The following is an 18,736-nucleotide window of genomic DNA, read 5'->3' as shown; positions in this document are numbered from 1 at the left end:
GTACAGGATTCAACCATACCGGATTGTTGGTTTGGGGATGCTTTGATGTCTCAGGACCTAGTCGACTTGTCTTAATAAAAGGAAGCATGGATTCTGCTCTGTATCAGAGAATTCTACAGGAGAATGTCAGGAAATCCATCTGTGAACTGAAGCGCAGCTGGGTCAGGCAGCAAGGTAATGATTCTGTGGATCACTAAATGTGTCCCAAATGACACCCTATTCCCTATTTTAGTGCACTACTTTTGACCACAAGCCCATCGTTCTCTGGTCAAAAGTAGTGCACTGAATTGGGAATAGGGTGCCATTGGAGAATGATCCAAAACACAAGTCTACATGAAAATGGCTAAAAAAGTAACACATTTCGAAGTTTTGAAATGGCCTAGTCAAAGCCCAGACCTAATCCAGACCTAATCCCAATTGAGATGTTGTGGCAGGACTTGAAACGAGCAGTTCATGCTTGGAACACCCCAGAAATGTCGCTGAGTTAAAGCACTTCTCCATGGAAGAGTGGGCCAAAATTCCTCCACAGCGATGTGAGACATCAACAAATACAGGAAGTGTTGGAGTCATAGCAGCTTAAAAAGGTGGCACAACCAGTTATTGAGAGACAATTACTTTTTCCACACGGGAGCATTGGGTGTTGCATAACTTTGTTTATGAAATATGTAATTGTTGTGTTACTTGTAACAGTCAGTATACAAACAAAATATATGCAAAAGTAGAAAAAGGGGGCAGATACTTATGTAAATAAGTGTTGCCACCTTACGTTCATGCACTACTCAAAGTAAATCTACTACTTTTATTGTCATCAAATACAGTCAAATGCCGTCATATCGTCAAATGCGAAACATATTGTGACATGATGCTACTCTTCTACATAGGTTTTTCTATTTTTCTTTTCTATTGTGTTACTGACTAACTCTGTCGCACTGCTTTGCTTTATCTTGGCCAGGTCGCAGTTGTAGGCCAGTTGAGAACAAGTTCTTATTTACCTGGTTAAATAAAAAATATATAAAATGTTATCTTGGTCATATAGTCCAGCCCTACATTACATCATGAGGTTCTCTTGGAGATTTTATTTATTTATTTATTACCAACATTACTCAGATTTTTAGATCACATATACACTGAATCAGAATTTCATTCAGTGTCATTTGAAAAACAACACTTTTTAATTCACAAGACCTGTCACATAGAACATGAGGTAAAACATCAGTAAACTGTGGAGCAACACACACGGTATAAAACACAGGTATACAAAAGCCATGCTTAGACAGGCAGTCTGATGTGACTCAGATCGGATTTTTTTTGGCATATCTGATACACATCTGATCTCTGCAAAATTGACTAAACAATTTCATAGCTTGATTCATAGTAATTGAACCTCAACTCACACATGCCCATGCACGCACACTCACACTAAAAATCTTTAAAAAATAATCCACAGTAACAGATCCCTGAGGTTACTCATGACGCTGCTCAGTGCATTAAATTATACTGTCTGTTAATCCCGTCGGACCAAACATCTAAGATCTCACTCCAAGTTTCCCTGGGTCAGGGGTTAAACATGATAATGAACCTACATTTATAGTCTCTTCAGTCTGTCCAGCAGCTTGCTAGACCTGACGTTCTAGCTCAGGGGTGGGCAACTCCAGTCCTCAAGGGCCTGATTGGCGTCACACTTTTTCTCCATCCTTAGCAAACGCTAATGAATCAAATTGCATTCGAAACTGATGATCATGATTAGGTAGCCTAGTGGTTAGAGTGTTGGACTAGCAACCAGAAGGTTCCAAGATCAAATCCCCGAGCTGACAAGATAAAAATCTGTCGTTCTGTCCCTGAACAAGGCAGTTAACCCACTGCTCCTAGACCCGTCATTGTAAATAAGAATTTGTTCTTAACTGACTTGCCAGGTTAAATAAAATACATTTGCTGATTATTGGAGTCAGGTGTGTTAGCTGGGGCAAAACTGACACCCATCAGGCCCTGGAGGGCGAGGTGCCCACCCCTGAGCTAGAACGTCATTGAACATTCCAAAAACAGATGACCTATTTTGGGCAAATTGTCAATGCAAACCTCAGTGAAGACCAACTGTGTCCCGCAGAACAAAATACATTTGATACCCCCCCTGCCCTAGGTACAGATCTAGGATCAGCTTTCCCTCCAATCCTAACCAGGGGAGTTCGCTCTGGCCAAGGTGAGCCCATCCTGGGCAGAGTCCCTACAGGAGTGCACCTGGGTCTGGAGGAAGCTCCAGAGATGAAGCAGGTCTGTGGGTAGCAGCTTGTGGAGGACCATGATACTGTGGTAGTGACAAGATAATGGTCTTAGCCACGTAAGGGTTGCAACATTTAAAAAAAAAACTGGTTGTAGGATTCTTGGAATTTATTCTTCTTCTCTCATAATGCCAGGAATCTTCTAACCAGGATTCCTTATAAAATACAGGGAATTGTGGAACTCTAAAAGTAGTGCTGTATGCAAAATAGACAATGTACATTACACACTGGACAGAATACATAGATTGCACGTGACCTATGTCATACACAGTACCAGTCAAAGGTTTGGTTACTACATGATTCCATATGTTATTTCATAGTTTGTCTTCACTATTATTCTACAATGCATAAAATAGTACAAAATAAAGAAAAACCCTTGAATGAGAAGGTGTGTCCAAACTTTTGACTGGTACTGAATATTGTACACATCTCGTACAGCCAAGAACGTAACACACTGGTCCTTACACATCCTGGCGCACCTGACAGAGCTCGGCTACTTGTTGCCGTTTAGGTGTTTGTTAGACATGGAAACGAAAGAGTACTTTTACCTGTTGAGGTAGTGACAGGGGTGGCGGAAGGGAGAGTACTCCACAGGCATGAAGCCAGGATGGTTTCTGGCTGATAGGTTAGCTGCCTGGAGAGAGACGGAGCAGATAGAGGGGGAAGAGAAATGAGGCAGAGAGAAAGAACGGGGGGTATCATTTTGTTACATTTGCTTATGTGAGTTTGTCGATTGTGGTGAGCATCCCAAATGGCACCCTATTCCCTATATAGTGCACTACTTTAGACCAGGGCCCATAGGGTAGTGCACTACTTTAGACCAGGGCCCATAGGGTAGTGCACTACTTTAGACCAGGGCCCATAGGGTAGTGCACTACTTTAGACCAGGGCCCATAGGGTAGTGCACTACTTTAGACCAGGGCCCATAGGGTAGTGCACTACTTTAGACCAGGGCCCATAGGGTAGTGCACTACTTTAGACCAGGGCCCATAGGGTAGTGCACTACTTTAGACCAGGGCCCATAGGGTAGTGCACTACTTTAGACCAGGGCCCATAGGGTAGTGCACTACTTTAGACCAGGGCCCATAGGGTAGTGCACTACTTTAGACCAGGGCCCATAGGGTAGTGCACTACTTTGACCAGGGCTCTACGGAGGAGTAGGGTCCAGGGGCGGCAGGTAGCCTAGTGGTTTAGAGCACTGGATTTTATTCTTATTCGGTTACTGGTTTGGACCAGTAACCGAAAGGTTGCAAGATCAAATCCCCAAGCTGACAAGGTAAAAATCTGTTGTTCTGCCCCTGAACAAGGCAGTTAACCCACTGTTCCTAGGCCGTCATTGTGAAATAAGAATGTGTTCTTAACTGACTTGCCAGGTTAAAGAAAAGGTCCAAATAAAATGCTGTGGCTCAAGGAATGACTGCGTCTACCTGTATATTTCTAAATGACCAAATATTATTGAAATGACATTTTTTGCACGTGATGGTGATAATCAGTATAAAACACATCCAATCAACCAAAGAACTCACCTGTGCGACCATGCCGACGTAGGCATCGTCGATGGGGAAGAGAGGCACCCTGGTGGAGGCGTGGAGGAGAAGAGAGAGGGCATCTCTGGAGAGGAGGTAGCCTCCACCCCCAGCATAGGGAGGGTAGGGGCCAAGGTACAAGGAGTAGGGGACGTAGTACTTATTCCACCATATACGCACAGGATAGGTTTCCACAAAGATACGTCCCATGTAGAGAGGCTGGGGAGACCCTGTTCCTCGCTCTGTTCCTCGATCTCTCCCTGCCCCTCCCTCTGTTCCTCGATCTCTCCCTGCCCCTCCCTCTGTTCCTCCCTCTGTTCCTCCCTCTCTCGTTGCCCCTGGTCCTATCACTCTCTTCATCTCAGTCCCCCTCCTCATCCCTATCTCCGTCTCTCCCTTTTGTCCTCTCCTCATCCCTCTCCCTCCCCTTATCAATGTCTCTCCCCCTATCTCCGTCTCTCCCTCTTCTTCTCTCCTCATCCCTGTCTCCCTGTTCTGTAGGAACCCCACCACTCTCTCCACATCCACGTAAACGTCATCGTCCCCCTTTAGAATATAGAGAACGGTTGTAGAACACTCCTGGTGGAACCAGTTCCAGAACAGAACCTCTTTCAGAGTCACATTGAAAAATGATTCTCGGAACTCCCACTGGAGAATGTCCCCATATCTCTCACTCTCCTCCCCTACATCTGGGTCTCCCCCCTCCTCCCCCCTGTCTCTTCCCAGGCCCAGTAGAAACACCCTCCTCACGCCCTGGCCTCTCCACTCCCTCTCCCTGCCCCAGGTGGCTCGTATGGCAGCCCGGCGGTCAGAGTTGGCAGGGTGGGACTTGATTGCTAGGAGCAGAAGGATGGGGCTGGCTTCAATGTCGTGGTTGGAATCAGGGTAGAGGGACCAGGGGTTGGGTCTGGGGTGACTGGGTCCAGGGTTAAATTTGGAGTTAGGGGGATGGAGGAGGCAGCAGCGAGGCCGTCTGAGGAGGGGGTAGGAGCGGACATGTCTGAAATGTAGGAAGACCTGGTGCAGCGCAGAGGGGCTCTGGGGAACATTCAAAGAGCTGAAGAAGAAGCAGAAGAAGTAGAAATGATCATGAAGTCATGATTTATATTATCTCTGTCTGTCGTATCACCTACCTGTAGAGTAGCAGCAGAGCCAGGGAGGAGGAAAGAGACAGGACAACCAGTCTGGAGACACCAGGCCTGGGGAGCAGTATCCTAATACAGCCTGGAGGGAGGGAGGGAGGGAGGGAGGGAGGGAGGGAGGGAGGGAGGGAGGGAGGGAGGGAGGGAGGGAGGGAGGGAGGGAAAAGGGGAATGGATTGTGGGAGAGAGGGATGGATTGAGGAGGTACTAATATATACACACACACAAAAGTATGTGGACACCCCTTTCAAATGAATGGATTTGGCTATTTTGACCACACCCGCTGCTGACAAGTGTATAAAATTGAGCACACAACCATGCAATCTTCACAGACAAACATTGGCAGTAGAATGGCCTCACTGAAGTGCTCAGTGACTTTCCAAGTGGCACCGTCATAGGACGCCACCTTTCCAACAAGTCAGTTCCTCAAATTTCTGCCCTGCTGCCCCGGTCAACTGTAAGTGCTGTTACTGTGAAGTGGAAACGTCTTGGAGCAACAATGACTCAGCCGCATAGTGGTAGGCCTTACAAGCTCACAGAACAGGACCACTGAGTGCTGAAACATGTAAAAATCGTCTGTCCTCGGTTGCAACACTCACTACCGAGTTCCAAACTGCCTCTGGAAGCAACGCCATGAGTTTCATGAAATGGAATGTCAGTTTAGTTCCTGAAATGGATTTGACCCAAACCCTAGGCGAGTCCAGTGAGATATCATACATTTTGAATGTAATTAATTTTTTATCAATGCTTTTTTTAGGCTGAAATTCCTTCTGGAACATGTGAACTTTCATGTGCCTTAATAACAAACTTGTTTGCCATCTATAAATATGAAAACAATTGTTAAATTATGAGCCTAGTTGGTTTAGCCACAGAAAAAGACAGGAACCTTCCCCCTAGCCATGATTGGTTGAGATAATCAGTGGGCTGGACATGCCGAGAGATGAGTTTCAGATTGGTTTGCGGTGTTTCGAAAGATATAACGTTAGCCATGGAGGACTGCAAATATGTTGCTACTGCTCTCAACAACATCGCTGCCTTTAATTTATCAGGCGCTATCGACAAAAGTCAGTCGGAAAAATTGTGATGACTACTTTCTGGAGGACGATCGTGCCATGCCGACTCTCTCGGAATATGAAAATGAATCAGACAATGAGGAAATACCTGATTTAGGTTAAAAAAACAACAACTTTTCTTTAAAGAAGACACTAGTCCTGACAGTGACGGTAGAAGCCGAGTACGATAAGGAGATGAATAGAATTCTGACGTTTGATTGCAAAATGCATAGGGAGTCAAAGAGAACACAGAAGGCTGTTGTATAAAACACCTGGCTCTGGATTACATCTTCAAACTAAGGGCAACCACGGCATCTGTGACAGAAGGGGAGAAAGATCGGATGATTATTATGCCATTGCACATGGTCATTGTGAACCAGAGTGACTGGACACAACGGGCCACGCAAGCTGTACAAACAAAGTGGAAAATACCCAGGACGTCTTATTTAATGAAAGAGGTTTCAGTCTGCTTCGAAGCGCTCATCCAAGTATACAGGTAAGAGTCTAGCTACAGTGTCAGATATTATACGTTTCTAAATTTGTCAGGAAGTTGTTTTCATTGCAAGTTAAAGCTTACTGTTAGCTAGCTAACTGACGGTAGATGGCTGGCTTGCTACATAACATTAGGTGTATTTTCTGTGTGTAGTGATATCTCAGAATGCCATCTTGCATTGCTAGTCATAGCTTAATGTTAGCTAGCTAACTAGTGTAGAGAAATGCTATTTCTTATGCAGGTGACCAACCTATTGCTAATACAGGGCTACAACTCAAAGTAAAGCCTGTGGGGTCCCCTACAGGATAGCTCCCGCATTACACTAACTGCCAAAACCAGCGCACACACATAATCTCCTTTGTAGCTGAACATTGTGTGCCCGAAGAGGATTCTACGATGACGGACAGACAACTGAGCCAATGGCGGAAGACTACAGACTACACCCCAGCTGAACCAATCCAAAGATCCGATCTTCCAGAATCAACCTACTTTCTGTTCTGTATATTAGTGGTGTACTGATTGTAACGGTCTCTCTTTGCCTGCTGTTCCATACGAACTAACGGAGGAGCCGTAATTACGCTGTACTAGATATCTTCACTCTGAAAAAACTGTTACTTGTCATAAAATTTACCACTTTGTCTGAATCGATCCTTGACCGGCTCACCCATCTACATATCTAATTTCTAACAGAACTTGGTAGGCAGAGGATAGTTAACTAACGGTCCAGTCGAAGTGAACTGATTGGGTGTGCGAGAACGGGTGAGCTCGTGGAAAGGACGATTCAAGGAGGACGGGTGAAGATTTTTCGGTGGGTGGACAACAATTCTGCTCAACTCGGGAAACTGATCTAAAGGTGCACCATAAATAGGGTAAGCAAAACCTGTTAAATCAAACTTTGCATATTGTCGTATAGTCTGTCTAAATTTTGATTAGTATTTCCGAGTAAGTATGAATTCTTGTGTAAATGTATAATTTGCTGACGAGTCGAAAGAACAGTGTAGTGAACATATGTAGTAACGAACCGGTGACGGCCGGTGTGATATAAATCATTGATGAGATATCAGTAAGGGGATAGTTAATTACTATTCATTAAATCTGGCGCCGAGGGGATAAATTGTAATTTTGTCCCGCGACCAGGTACGGCTCAGTCTGATAGAGATTCACCGATAGGGGTCGGACATGTGTAATAATTCTGATAGGGGTCAGCTCGATAGGGATCAGGAATAGAGATCAGTAAGGGGATAGTTAATTACTATTCATTAAATCTGGCGCCGAGGGGATAAATTGTAATTTTGTCCCGCGACCCGGTACGGCTCAGTCTGATAGAAATTCACTGATAAGGATCGGCTTTCAGGGGTCAGAGATATAACGTGTTGTTTTGTCTTGTTTTGTCTATTTGTAACTGTTTATATTAAAATGCAATGTGGTTGTAATTGTTTCCATTAAGATTGTTGGTGGTTAGATAGAGGGAGAGAGATAGAATTATAATAAGGGATATTGGATAAATCCGAAACTTCTATATTGTATGTACCTATGACTTCTGTGTTAAATGTATAATCAGGAACGAAATGACTGATGTATAATTGAAATAATATCTGAATATAATATTTAAATATTGAGACTAAATAGTCGAATAGATCCCTTGGTTGTGCGCTCCACAAATGCTATACCAACCCATTCGTTTTTTTCTCGAACTAAAACATACTAAGGAGAAGCTCAGAGATAAGACAGAGCACGAGCAGCAGTGTCTCTTCGAATACATCGTGGGTATTAATCAACGTCGGGCGAAGTATATGCTAACTATATTCAGATAGAAGGAGAGAATTTCGATTAAAACTACGATTAAATTCCGATTGAATTAAATTAAATTACGTTTAAAGCAAATTCACAATGGCGACCCCCAATACTCCAAAGCTGAGGTTTAATGAGTTCCTAGAACAAAAAATAGAATATAGATCAGGGGGAAAGGAACAATGGAAGCACATGAAGAAAGTTTGGGAGGGATTAAAGCTAAAATGGACACAAGAAGGTTATTTAGGAGGGGACCGCCATCCGCGGTTCAGCTGAAAACAATGGAATGTGGGTTAAAAGAGACGTTGCAGGAAGCTAGAGAGAAAGAGGCAGAAAAGAACAAAAATCACGTATTTAAGAAAAAAGGGACTAAACAGAGAGAAAGGGCAGAAGTGGAACTGAAGATAGGAACTTGGGCCATCGAAGAGGCGCTAAGAGCACAACTGAATAAAAAACCGGAAATGATGGGGGTGGCCACTCCCTCACAAGGGGAAGATGAGCAGACGGACCACCACCAGGAGATGGCGCCAAATCCATTTCCCTCTGCCCCGCCAACACATGTGCCCTCAACGACCCGACTCCTTTACCCAGTCCTATCAAATTTGCCTCCACCTTATACTGATAAGGGGAAAAGGGCCAGGCCCGCGTCAACACAGGCCCCTGTGTTCCTTGTAAAAGAAGGAGTACTCCAAGGGGATACGTTGATCACAGGGGGCCATCTGGAGTGTGAAGAATTAAAGCCTGGCCCACAGGGTTACTCCACACCAGGGGGTGCACAAAGGTGCACACCAGGGCCATCTGACATGCATGCCCCTCGATCTATGCGAGAACAGCTCCGCCCCAGTGGCCACACGAGGAATCCATTCATAGATGGAGCAGGGGGCAACGGGAGCAGCTTGAAGTCAGAGGGGAGGGGAACCCCCACCTCCTGCACATCCAGTGTGTACAGAGAACATAGAGGGGAACCAAGGAGCGATATTAGTAAGGAGTATTTCACAAGTGGCCGCCGACAAGAAGAAAATTTAATGTCTTTCAGCGAACCGGAAGAACAGGAAGGAGATGATATGGAACCACAAGAGGAGACAGAGGAAGACGTTCCCCTCACGGCTGCAGGTGTATGGGAGGCAGAAAGCCAACTGAAACTCATGGAAGAAGTCGCAGCAGAAACGGGTGAAATAGTCCTGATACAAGGAGTTTTTAAGGGAAAATCAACCCCCGTTGAAACGGCAGTAAGACGGTCGAGGCGCATCATAGCCAGACAAAGGAGAGGAGAAGAAGAAGAAGCCCAAAGACAACATGGGCCGTATCAAATGCCACTCAGGATGGACGACACAACGCACCGAGAGGAATACGTTGCCTGGAAGATGCAAGATTTAACGGCCCTGATGGAACAGCTCCGAGCTTACATGGGGGTGCCTCAGCCTGGCTGCTTCAGCTTCAGTCCCTAACTTCCGGGGTCCGGCTTGCCTTGGGGACATGAAGGCCTTATTGGCTAGGTCAACCGACTACACGACCATGAATGCCTAATAAACACAGCAGGACTGGGAAAATTGGGGTCAGCAACAGAACCTGAGAAATACAGAGTATCACTGTGGAATGAGCTCAGAAGGGCATATCCCACCGAGAAAAATTATGCAACCCTTACCTCTTTTGCCATGGAAGACGGGGAGCAGGCAGCTCAATACCTAGATAGGGCCAAGACCACCTGGAGGTCAGTCCACATTGAACCCCATGACCAGAGCGAGAAGCTGGCCCAAGAAACCTACAGGCCCCACTTACATGGACTCCTGAAGCTTCAACGGCGTTTGGGCTCTTGAAGACTGACCTGTCTGTGGCTGCTGCTCTCACGGCACCAGACTACGGTAAAACATTTCACCTGGATGTTTCTGAAAAGGAAGGCTTTGCATCCGCCGTCCTTTTTCAGAAACATGAGGGGGAGAGAAGAGTACTCATGTACCACTCTTCAAAACTTGACCACATTGAAACCGGCCAGACCGCCTGTTCCAGATACGTTGCGGCGGTAGCCAAGGCGATTGAGAAGACAGCCCATCTGGTAATGTGCCACAAGATGCAAATACACACCCACCACGGGGTGGCAGCATACCTCATCAGCAAAGAATTTACCTTCAGTGCGGACAGAAAAAACAAAATCCAGAACAAATGCACCCAGTCACACATCACTTTTGTGAACACCGACAAGAACATGGCAGATGCACTCACCGCAGAAGATGGCCTAGCACACTCCTGCCAAGAGAGGGCAGCACAAGAGCTCAAACTGAGACCAGACCTGGAAAATGAACCACTGACATCTCCAGACCTATGGCTGTACACAGACGGATGTTGCTACAAGGGAGACACAGGAAACGTAGCTGCCTATGCGGTCGTACAGCAGCTGCATGACAAAACACATGTCACGTTGGAATCAGGAATTATCCCCCAGCCAGCATCGGCACAACTTGCGGAAATTGTGGCTTTGACTCAAGCTCTAGAGAAAGCCGAAGGAAAAACTGTAAACATTTACACGGACTCGGCATACGCACACGGAGCAGTGCACATAGATGGACCACAATGGGTTAGGCGCAACTTTACCACCACAGGTAACCTACCCATCAAGCACCGAGCCCAAATGGAACGTTTGATGCATGCCGTGTCCTTACCAAAGACAGTGGCCATAATGAAATGCCGAGGCCACCAAAGACTGACCAGCAGAATCAATCAAGGAAATGATGCCGCAGACCTGGCAGCCAAGGCCGCAGGAGGATACAGCCCCCGACAGATGGTGCTCGGGATAGAACCGGCAAGGACTGAATTGACAAGCCAACACATACTAGAACTACAGGAAGAGGCAGGCCCTTACGAACATTCGGTTTGGACACAGAAGGGAGGCTCTAAGGGACCAGATGGAATATGGAGATGCCATGATGGCCGACTGGTGGCTCCGGCTAATCTCTGTCCAGAACTGATAAGGGAAGCCCATGGACCCACTCATGAAGGGAAACTCAGAACTTTACAGAAGGTTTCATACATATGGTGGCACCCCCACATGAAGGACATGACAGATTTATTCTGTGACGAATGCAACATATGTGGAAGCCACAATCCAAAGAAGCCCTACCAAACCCCGATGGGGGCCTACCCGGTGCCAAACGCATGTTTCCAAGACATCAGTATAGACTATACAGACATGGGAGAAGACAATGTAAAGAACGGGAAGAGATATTTGCTAGTAATGGTAGATAGATTTTCTAGATGGGTAGAAGCAATTCCAACAGCTGAGGATGGGGAAACGGTCATTAAGTGGCTACAGACAGAACTCATACCTAGATATGGGGTCCCTAGACATATCCGAAGCGACAATGGGTCCCACTTCGCAAACAAACACCTGAGACAGGTGGAGGAGAGGTTCGGCATTATACACAAGTTTGGTTCCGTGTATAAGCCGCAGGCCCAAGGCCTTGTGGAGCGCTGCAACCAATCTCTTAAGTGTAAGATAGCCAAAGTGTGTGCTGGTACAAAACTGACATGGGTGGAGGCCCTGCCACTGGCGTTGATGGCCATGAGGTCATCACCTGGGGCAGGGACTCATCTCTCACCCCACGAAATAATGACAGGAAGAGTAATGCCAGGTCCACCAAGAGAGGGAGGTCATATGCCCCCTCTTGATGTACACCAGATAGTCAGTCATACCTATGTAAGAAAATTGACGGAACTGTCCGCAGCTCTTTCCAAACAGATACACAAAGTCCATGAGGGGGAGCTGACGGGAGATCCGGAGCAACTGAGGGTAAAGGCCGGCGATTGGGTAAGGATCAAGGTCCACAAAAGAAAGTGGGCGGATCCCAGGTGGACTGGACCGTACGAAGTGAAGGAGGTTACTTCACACTCAGTCCAGGTCAAAGGTAAATCGGGCGCACCTTGGCACCACTTGACTCATTGTACACCAGCACCGACTCCTTCTAGAACTCTGACTGAAGTCAGGGTCGATTTGAGCGACCTAAATTTGATTACAACCACAGAACCCTTAGTTGGTGAGGATGTGGGAGCAGCTCCCCAGCACACCAACTAACAGGTCGTCCAGAGATAGGGGCTATCCCTGGACGAGATTGGGGATATCGGGCCCCGTGTTTGTTATTTTTATTGTAGTCACAGGAGTTTCCATGGGGATTCTCCTGTGGGTATTAGAGCATCATACACCTACATCACAAGCAGATATAGGACCCTCTAATGGGTCATCCAACCTGACCACATCCATGGCACATATAGAACTGACCAATCATTTGTGCAAGAGGCATTCCACCACCCCTGACACTGATTGTAAGGCCAACGACATACGGAGCACGACCGTTTGCGTCCCCGCAAACGCAACTAATATCATTAACATCCCTTGGGGGACTTTAGGGTACTCTAGGCTAAAGGGGAGGGAACAGGCGGGGACCAGTGCACTCTGGTTTGCCGGACACGTCTGGTATATGACATTAGGGAAGGTTGGCGATTGGTCTTGGAGGAATTTGGTGGGGGAGACAGGTAATGGGTGGGAAGACTGGACAACAGACGAGGGGGCAGTGAAATGGCGGAAGCGACTGACTTTAACTAAGACAAATACGGGACTGAAACTTACTGTTAGGCCAGGGGGCCAGCCCTTAGGGTGTTATGATTTCATACTGGCCCCAGGGAATTCCGGGGTCAGATATTGGTTGTGGCGAATTTGCGTGACTAATAATCCTAAACCGACTTCGGTTACAGTAAGGAATGACATGACCACACCCGTAAAAGGGTCAAATATAAAACCCTGGTGTCCTCCATTTTGGTATCCATTTCGGTGTTCGCTGCCATTTTAGTTCTCTGTGGATGCTGTTGCATTCCATGCATCCATTCCCTTACCACTAGGGTTATCTCTAGAGCTATTGACCCTTCCTCCCCTTCCCAGATGTTTCCTCTGCTGGATAAAGACCTACTTGAATTCGAGGATGAGGAGGAGAGTGCCTATTAGGTTTACATTATATCTGCTGTTGCCTTATGGGGATGTATGTATGTGTTATGCAAGTGGATCATTCCGCCTGACTTGCCTAGTTTAAGTCACATCTCTTTGGAGATGTGAAGAGAGGGAATCACAACTTTTTCCTGCGGGAAAAAGTTGGCTTATGTAGACAAGCATTTTACTTTTATTTTGAGCTGTTGTTCTCCGCTCTGTTAAATGAGGGTTGTAAGTTCCTAGGTGGCTGGTAGCCAACTTAGTACATAGTGGGATTGAATGGAGAACATGATGGTAATACATATATATCTATTTCTGTTTAATACCGTGCCTTATTTCATAGTCCCCTTGGGAGAAGTTTCTCTTTGTGTCTGGATCTAGTTAGGTTGTGTCACGTCTCTGGTGAGACGTGAAGAGAGGGTTTTGTAGAGAAATGCTATTTCTTATGCAGGTGACCAACCTATTGCTAATACAGGGCTACAACTCAAAGTAAAGCCTGTGGGGTCCCCTACAGGATAGCTCCCGCATTACACTAACTGCCAAAACCAGCGCACACACATAATCTCCTTTGTAGCTGAACATTGTGTGCCCGAAGAGGATTCTACGATGACGGACAGACAACTGAGCCAATGGCGGAAGACTACAGACTACACCCCAGCTGAACCAATCCAAAGATCCGATCTTCCAGAATCAACCTACTTTCTGTTCTGTATATTAGTGGTGTACTGATTGTAACGGTCTCTCTTTGCCTGCTGTTCCATACGAACTAACAGAGGAGCCGTAATTACGCTGTACTAGATATCTTCACTCTGAATAAACTGTTACTTGTCATAAAATTTACCACTTTGTCTGAATCGATCCTTGACCGGCTCACCCATCTACATATCTAATTTGTAACACTAGTAAACCAAATAGGTTCAATGTTAACATTAGCTAGCTATGACAATCGGTATGTATTTGCTAGTACTCTATGAATTGGGATTAAGGTTCATTGTTTAGCTAGCTAGCTGACCCATCAAGTTAGACAGGTGTCTGGCGCTGATTACGGCCACCCAGGTCCCATCTACTATCCATCTGACCCTATGTAGCCAGGTCCATCTACTATCCATCTGACCCTATGTAGCCAGGTCCCATCTACTATCCATCTGACCCTATGTAGCCAGGTCCCATCTACTATCCATCTGACCCTATGTAGCCAGGTCCCATCTACTATCCTTCTGACCCTATGTAGCCAGGTCCCATCTACTATCCTTCTGACCCTATGTAGCCAGGTCCCATCTACTATCCTTCTGACCCTATGTAGCCAGGTCCCATCTACTATCCTTCTGACCCTATGTAGCCAGGTCCCATCTACTATCCTTCTGACCCTATGTAGCCAGGTCCCATCTACTATCCTTCTGACCCAGGTCCCATCTGCTATCCTTCTGACCCTATGTAGCCAGGTCCCATCTACTATCCATCTGACCCTATGTAGCCAGGTCCCATCTACTATCCATCTGACCCTATGTAGCCAGGTCCCATCTACTATCCATCTGACCCTATGTAGCCAGGTCCCATCTACTATCCATCTGACCCTATGTAGCCAGGTCCCATCTACTATCCATCTGACCCTATGTAGCCAGGTTCCATCTACTATCCATCTGACCCTATGTAGCCAGGTCCCATCTACTGTCCTTCTGACCCTATGTAGCCAGGTCCCATCTACTGTCCTTCTGACCCTATGTAGCCAGGTCCCATCTACTGTCCTTCTGACCCTATGTAGCCAGGTCCCATCTACTATCCTTCTGACCCTATGTAGCCAGGTCCCATCTACTATCCTTCTGACCCTATGTAGCCAGGTCCCATCTACTATCCTTCTGACCCTATGTAGCCAGGTCCCATCTACTATCCTTCTGACCCTATGTAGCCAGGTCCCATCTACTATCCTTCTGACCCTATGTAGCCAGGTCCCATCTACTATCCTTCTGACCCTATGTAGCCAGGTCCCATCTACTATCCTTCTGACCCTATGTAGCCAGGTCTCATCTACTATCCTTCTGACCCTATGTAGCCAGGTCCCATCTACTATCCTTCTGACCCTATGTAGCCAGGTCCCATCTACTAGCCATCTGACCCTATGTAGCCAGGTCCCATCTACTATCCATCTGTCCCTATGTAGCCAGGTCCCATCTACTATCCATCTGTCCCTATGTAGCCAGGTCCCATCTACTATCCATCTGTCCCTATGTAGCCAGGTCCCATCTACTATCCATCTGTCCCTATGTAGCCAGGTCCCATCTACTATCCATCTGTCCCTATGTAGCCAGGTCCCATCTACTATCCATCTGTCCCTATGTAGCCAGGTCCCATCTACTATCCTTCTGACCCTATGTAGCCAGGTCCCATCTACTATCCTTCTGACCCTATGTAGCCAGGTCCCATCTACTATCCTTCTGACCCTATGTAGCCAGGTCCCATCTACTATCCTTCTGACCCTATGTAGCCAGGTCCCATCTACTATCCTTCTGACCCTATGTAGCCAGGTCCCATCTACTATCCTTCTGACCCTATGTAGCCAGGTCCCATCTACTATCCATCTGACCCTATGTAGCCAGGTCCCATCTACTATCCATCTGTCCCTATGTAGCCAGGTCCCATCTACTATCCTTCTGACCCTATGTAGCCAGGTCCCATCTACTATCCTTCTGACCCTATGTAGCCAGGTCCCATCTACTATCCATCTGTCCCTATGTAGCCAGGTCCCATCTACTATCCATCTGTCCCTATGTAGCCAGGTCCCATCTACTATCCATCTGTCCCTATGTAGCCAGGTCCCATCTACTATCCATCTGTCCCTATGTAGCCAGGTCTCATCTACTTTTTAACTACTTGCAAGCCTGTCTTGTTTGGTGTCCACTGTGAAGGAATACCACAACAAGTCAACTACTTGATTGATGAAGGCATGTCATCCAGTAAAGGCAGCAGCATAGTCATTAACTACATGCACCATTTCTTCACCAACTACGGAGTTGGTGCTGACTGGTGCTTTGGCCTCGTCAAGCAGTGCTTCAGAAAGACCAGAGTGAACACTGTCTGAGACTGCTGAGACTGACAGCACTGACAGGGGTCAATGTCCCACAGCTGGTTGGACTGGAGGATGATGCGGTGCTGGTGGAAAGCGGTGTCTGGCAACAACACCGGACTCTGTACTTCAGGCCGCTACCACAGATCAAGCAGTACCCGCACTTCAGGTGAAAATCATCTTCATTGCATTGTATGAGGTTATTATTCTTATCTAAACTTAGGGGGTGAATTGATGTTGTGAGAGGTTGTAATGTCTTCTATTTTTTTGTTTGGTTATTTCCTGTTTTACATCTTCGATGCTTTGGAGCCTTGTCACCAAGGAGCGTTCAGACTCAGTCGGGACCAGGTTTTAGCTGCTGCACAACGCTGACATCCTTCCTCCCGTAGATGGCCTGCTATGTACAAGCTCCACCTGGACTGGACACAGCTCGACAAAACTTATGTTTTTCAGAAGATCAGAGTTTTTGCGCCAAAGAGGCTATGGACATCACATGCCCCGCACCAAAGTCCAGGGCAGGACGGAAACCGTCTCTCTGAATATAGATTCTTGTTCATGAATGTTTTGGACGGACCAGTCATCAGCACTACCTGCAGTGCCTTTATTCAAATCAAATCGTGTTTATATAGCCCTTCGTACATCAGCTGATATCTCAAAGTGCTGTACAGAAACCCAGCCTAAAACCCCAAACAGCAAGCAATGCAGGTGTAGAAGCACATATTCAAATGACTCTCCTAACACACACACCATATGTTGCTGCTGCAATTGTTTTTTAAATCCTGCTGCTTAGGCATTTTACCCCTGGTTGTATGGATATAACTACCTAATCTATCATCAATATTGTTCTTGCACATAATGTATATTATTTTATTTAGACTAAAAAATATCCAGGTAAATATAAAGTATTGTAGGCTACGACTTTTAGTCTTAATCTTTACTACTCACTGTTTAGCACATTACCTCACATGTGAATACTTAAAGAGATAGGAAGGACTGGTTTAAGAGGGTGTGAACAATGCTGAATGGGTGTAGACAAAGGAGAGCTCTCCAGTAGTTACGAGAACATTCAAAGGCCATTTTCTCAAAAGTTGCATTACAAGTTTATCAATTTTCGAAGCAGAATTACTTTCCCATCGTTCCTAAAAACAAATGCAGTGTATGATATACCATTGTGTAGCTCTGTGTCTCTGCTTTTATCCAATTTAAAAATTAAAAATTAAAATTAAATTAAATGCACATGTTGCTACATAATACCGAATCAAGGTGTTCGGTCACATTTAGCCTACATGATGATGTCAAGTGGTTGTTTGGAAATAACAGTAGTTGCAACATAATGATGGCATCGAAAACACTATGAGCGCGCGACTCTCTTTTTCTTTTAGTGGAAACAATATAGCTCAACAACGCAGCATTTGGCGACTTCAAACGGAATGAAGAGAGAAGAGTCCTTACTTTCGCGGAAGTGCAACGCTTCTTCAGCAATCGGTCGTCACAGCATACTAGTTATAAACCGCACTTATTTCTACATGTCTCTTGTTTAAAATGTGATTTTTAAACCTAACCTTAACCACACTGCTTACCTCATGCCTAACCTTAAACTAAAAGCAAAAACAAAGTTCATTCATTTGTAGGATATAGCTTACTTTGACTTCGTGACTGTGCTATCTAGTGGAAGCATCATTCATACATTCTCTTATAGCAACATTAAAAGCAGGATGAAACAAGTAATGCCATATGGTTGTATCATGATGCTAAACAAAAATGTTGAAATAAGCTAATTGAATCGCACTTACCCTTGGTTATCATCGTACGTCTATTTGGCTTGTCAAATGTCAACACTATTCCACAGCGACGTCGTTTTAACACTACCAAAGAAGTTAATGATTGGCCAACTTCCTCTAAAATCACTTACCGCATAAGCTTTACACCGCGGTTTATACTGGCCTTGTTTGAGTGCAAACGAAAGTCGGGGAGGTGCATCTCTGACAGCCAAAGCCGGAGACTGGTGTGGTTTTCCAACAGCAAGGCTCAGTGCAACATGGCAGTGGTGCCATTGTTTATAAAACTCTTTGTAATGTCGAAATAAACAGACCTCTGTCTCCCATATCACACACTCACAAACTCAGCAAAAAAAAGAAAGGTCCCTTTATCAGGACCCTGTCTTTCAAAGATAATTTGTAAAAATCCAAATAACTTCACAGATCTTCATTGTAAAAGGGTTTAAACACTGTATCCCATGCTTGTTCAATGAACCATAAACAATTAATGAACATGCACCTGTGGAACGATCATTAAGACACTAACAGCTTACAGAAGGTTGGCAATTAAGGTCACAGTTATGAAAACTTAGGACACTAAAGAGGCCTTTCTACTGACTCTAAAAAACACCAAAAGAAAGATGCCCAGGGTCCATGCTCATCTGC

The 18,736-nt window shown here is 45.7% G+C and overlaps 1 protein-coding gene across 1 annotated transcript; it reads right to left on the bottom strand.

Annotated features, from left to right (window-relative positions):
* Positions 1-785: 785 nt before the first annotated feature.
* LOC112235092 (N-acetyllactosaminide beta-1,3-N-acetylglucosaminyltransferase 3) lies at positions 786-18,449 on the bottom strand. Its single transcript, XM_024403485.2, has 5 exons — positions 18,107-18,449; positions 4,936-5,026; positions 3,803-4,859; positions 2,825-2,910; positions 786-2,302 (listed from the first exon to the last, which is right to left on the bottom strand). Exons 1-5 carry the CDS (start codon positions 18,117-18,119, stop codon positions 2,170-2,172), a joined length of 1,380 nt encoding a protein of 459 aa, XP_024259253.2. The 5' UTR covers positions 18,120-18,449; the 3' UTR covers positions 786-2,169.
* Between the last annotated feature and the right edge of the window lie 287 nt (positions 18,450-18,736).

Source organism: Oncorhynchus tshawytscha, linkage group LG10, assembly GCF_018296145.1.
Source record: "Oncorhynchus tshawytscha isolate Ot180627B linkage group LG10, Otsh_v2.0, whole genome shotgun sequence".
NCBI classification, from domain to species: domain Eukaryota; kingdom Metazoa; phylum Chordata; class Actinopteri; order Salmoniformes; family Salmonidae; genus Oncorhynchus; species Oncorhynchus tshawytscha.
Note: the sequence above shows the minus strand (reverse complement) of the source record. Positions and strands in the feature narration are given on the sequence as shown.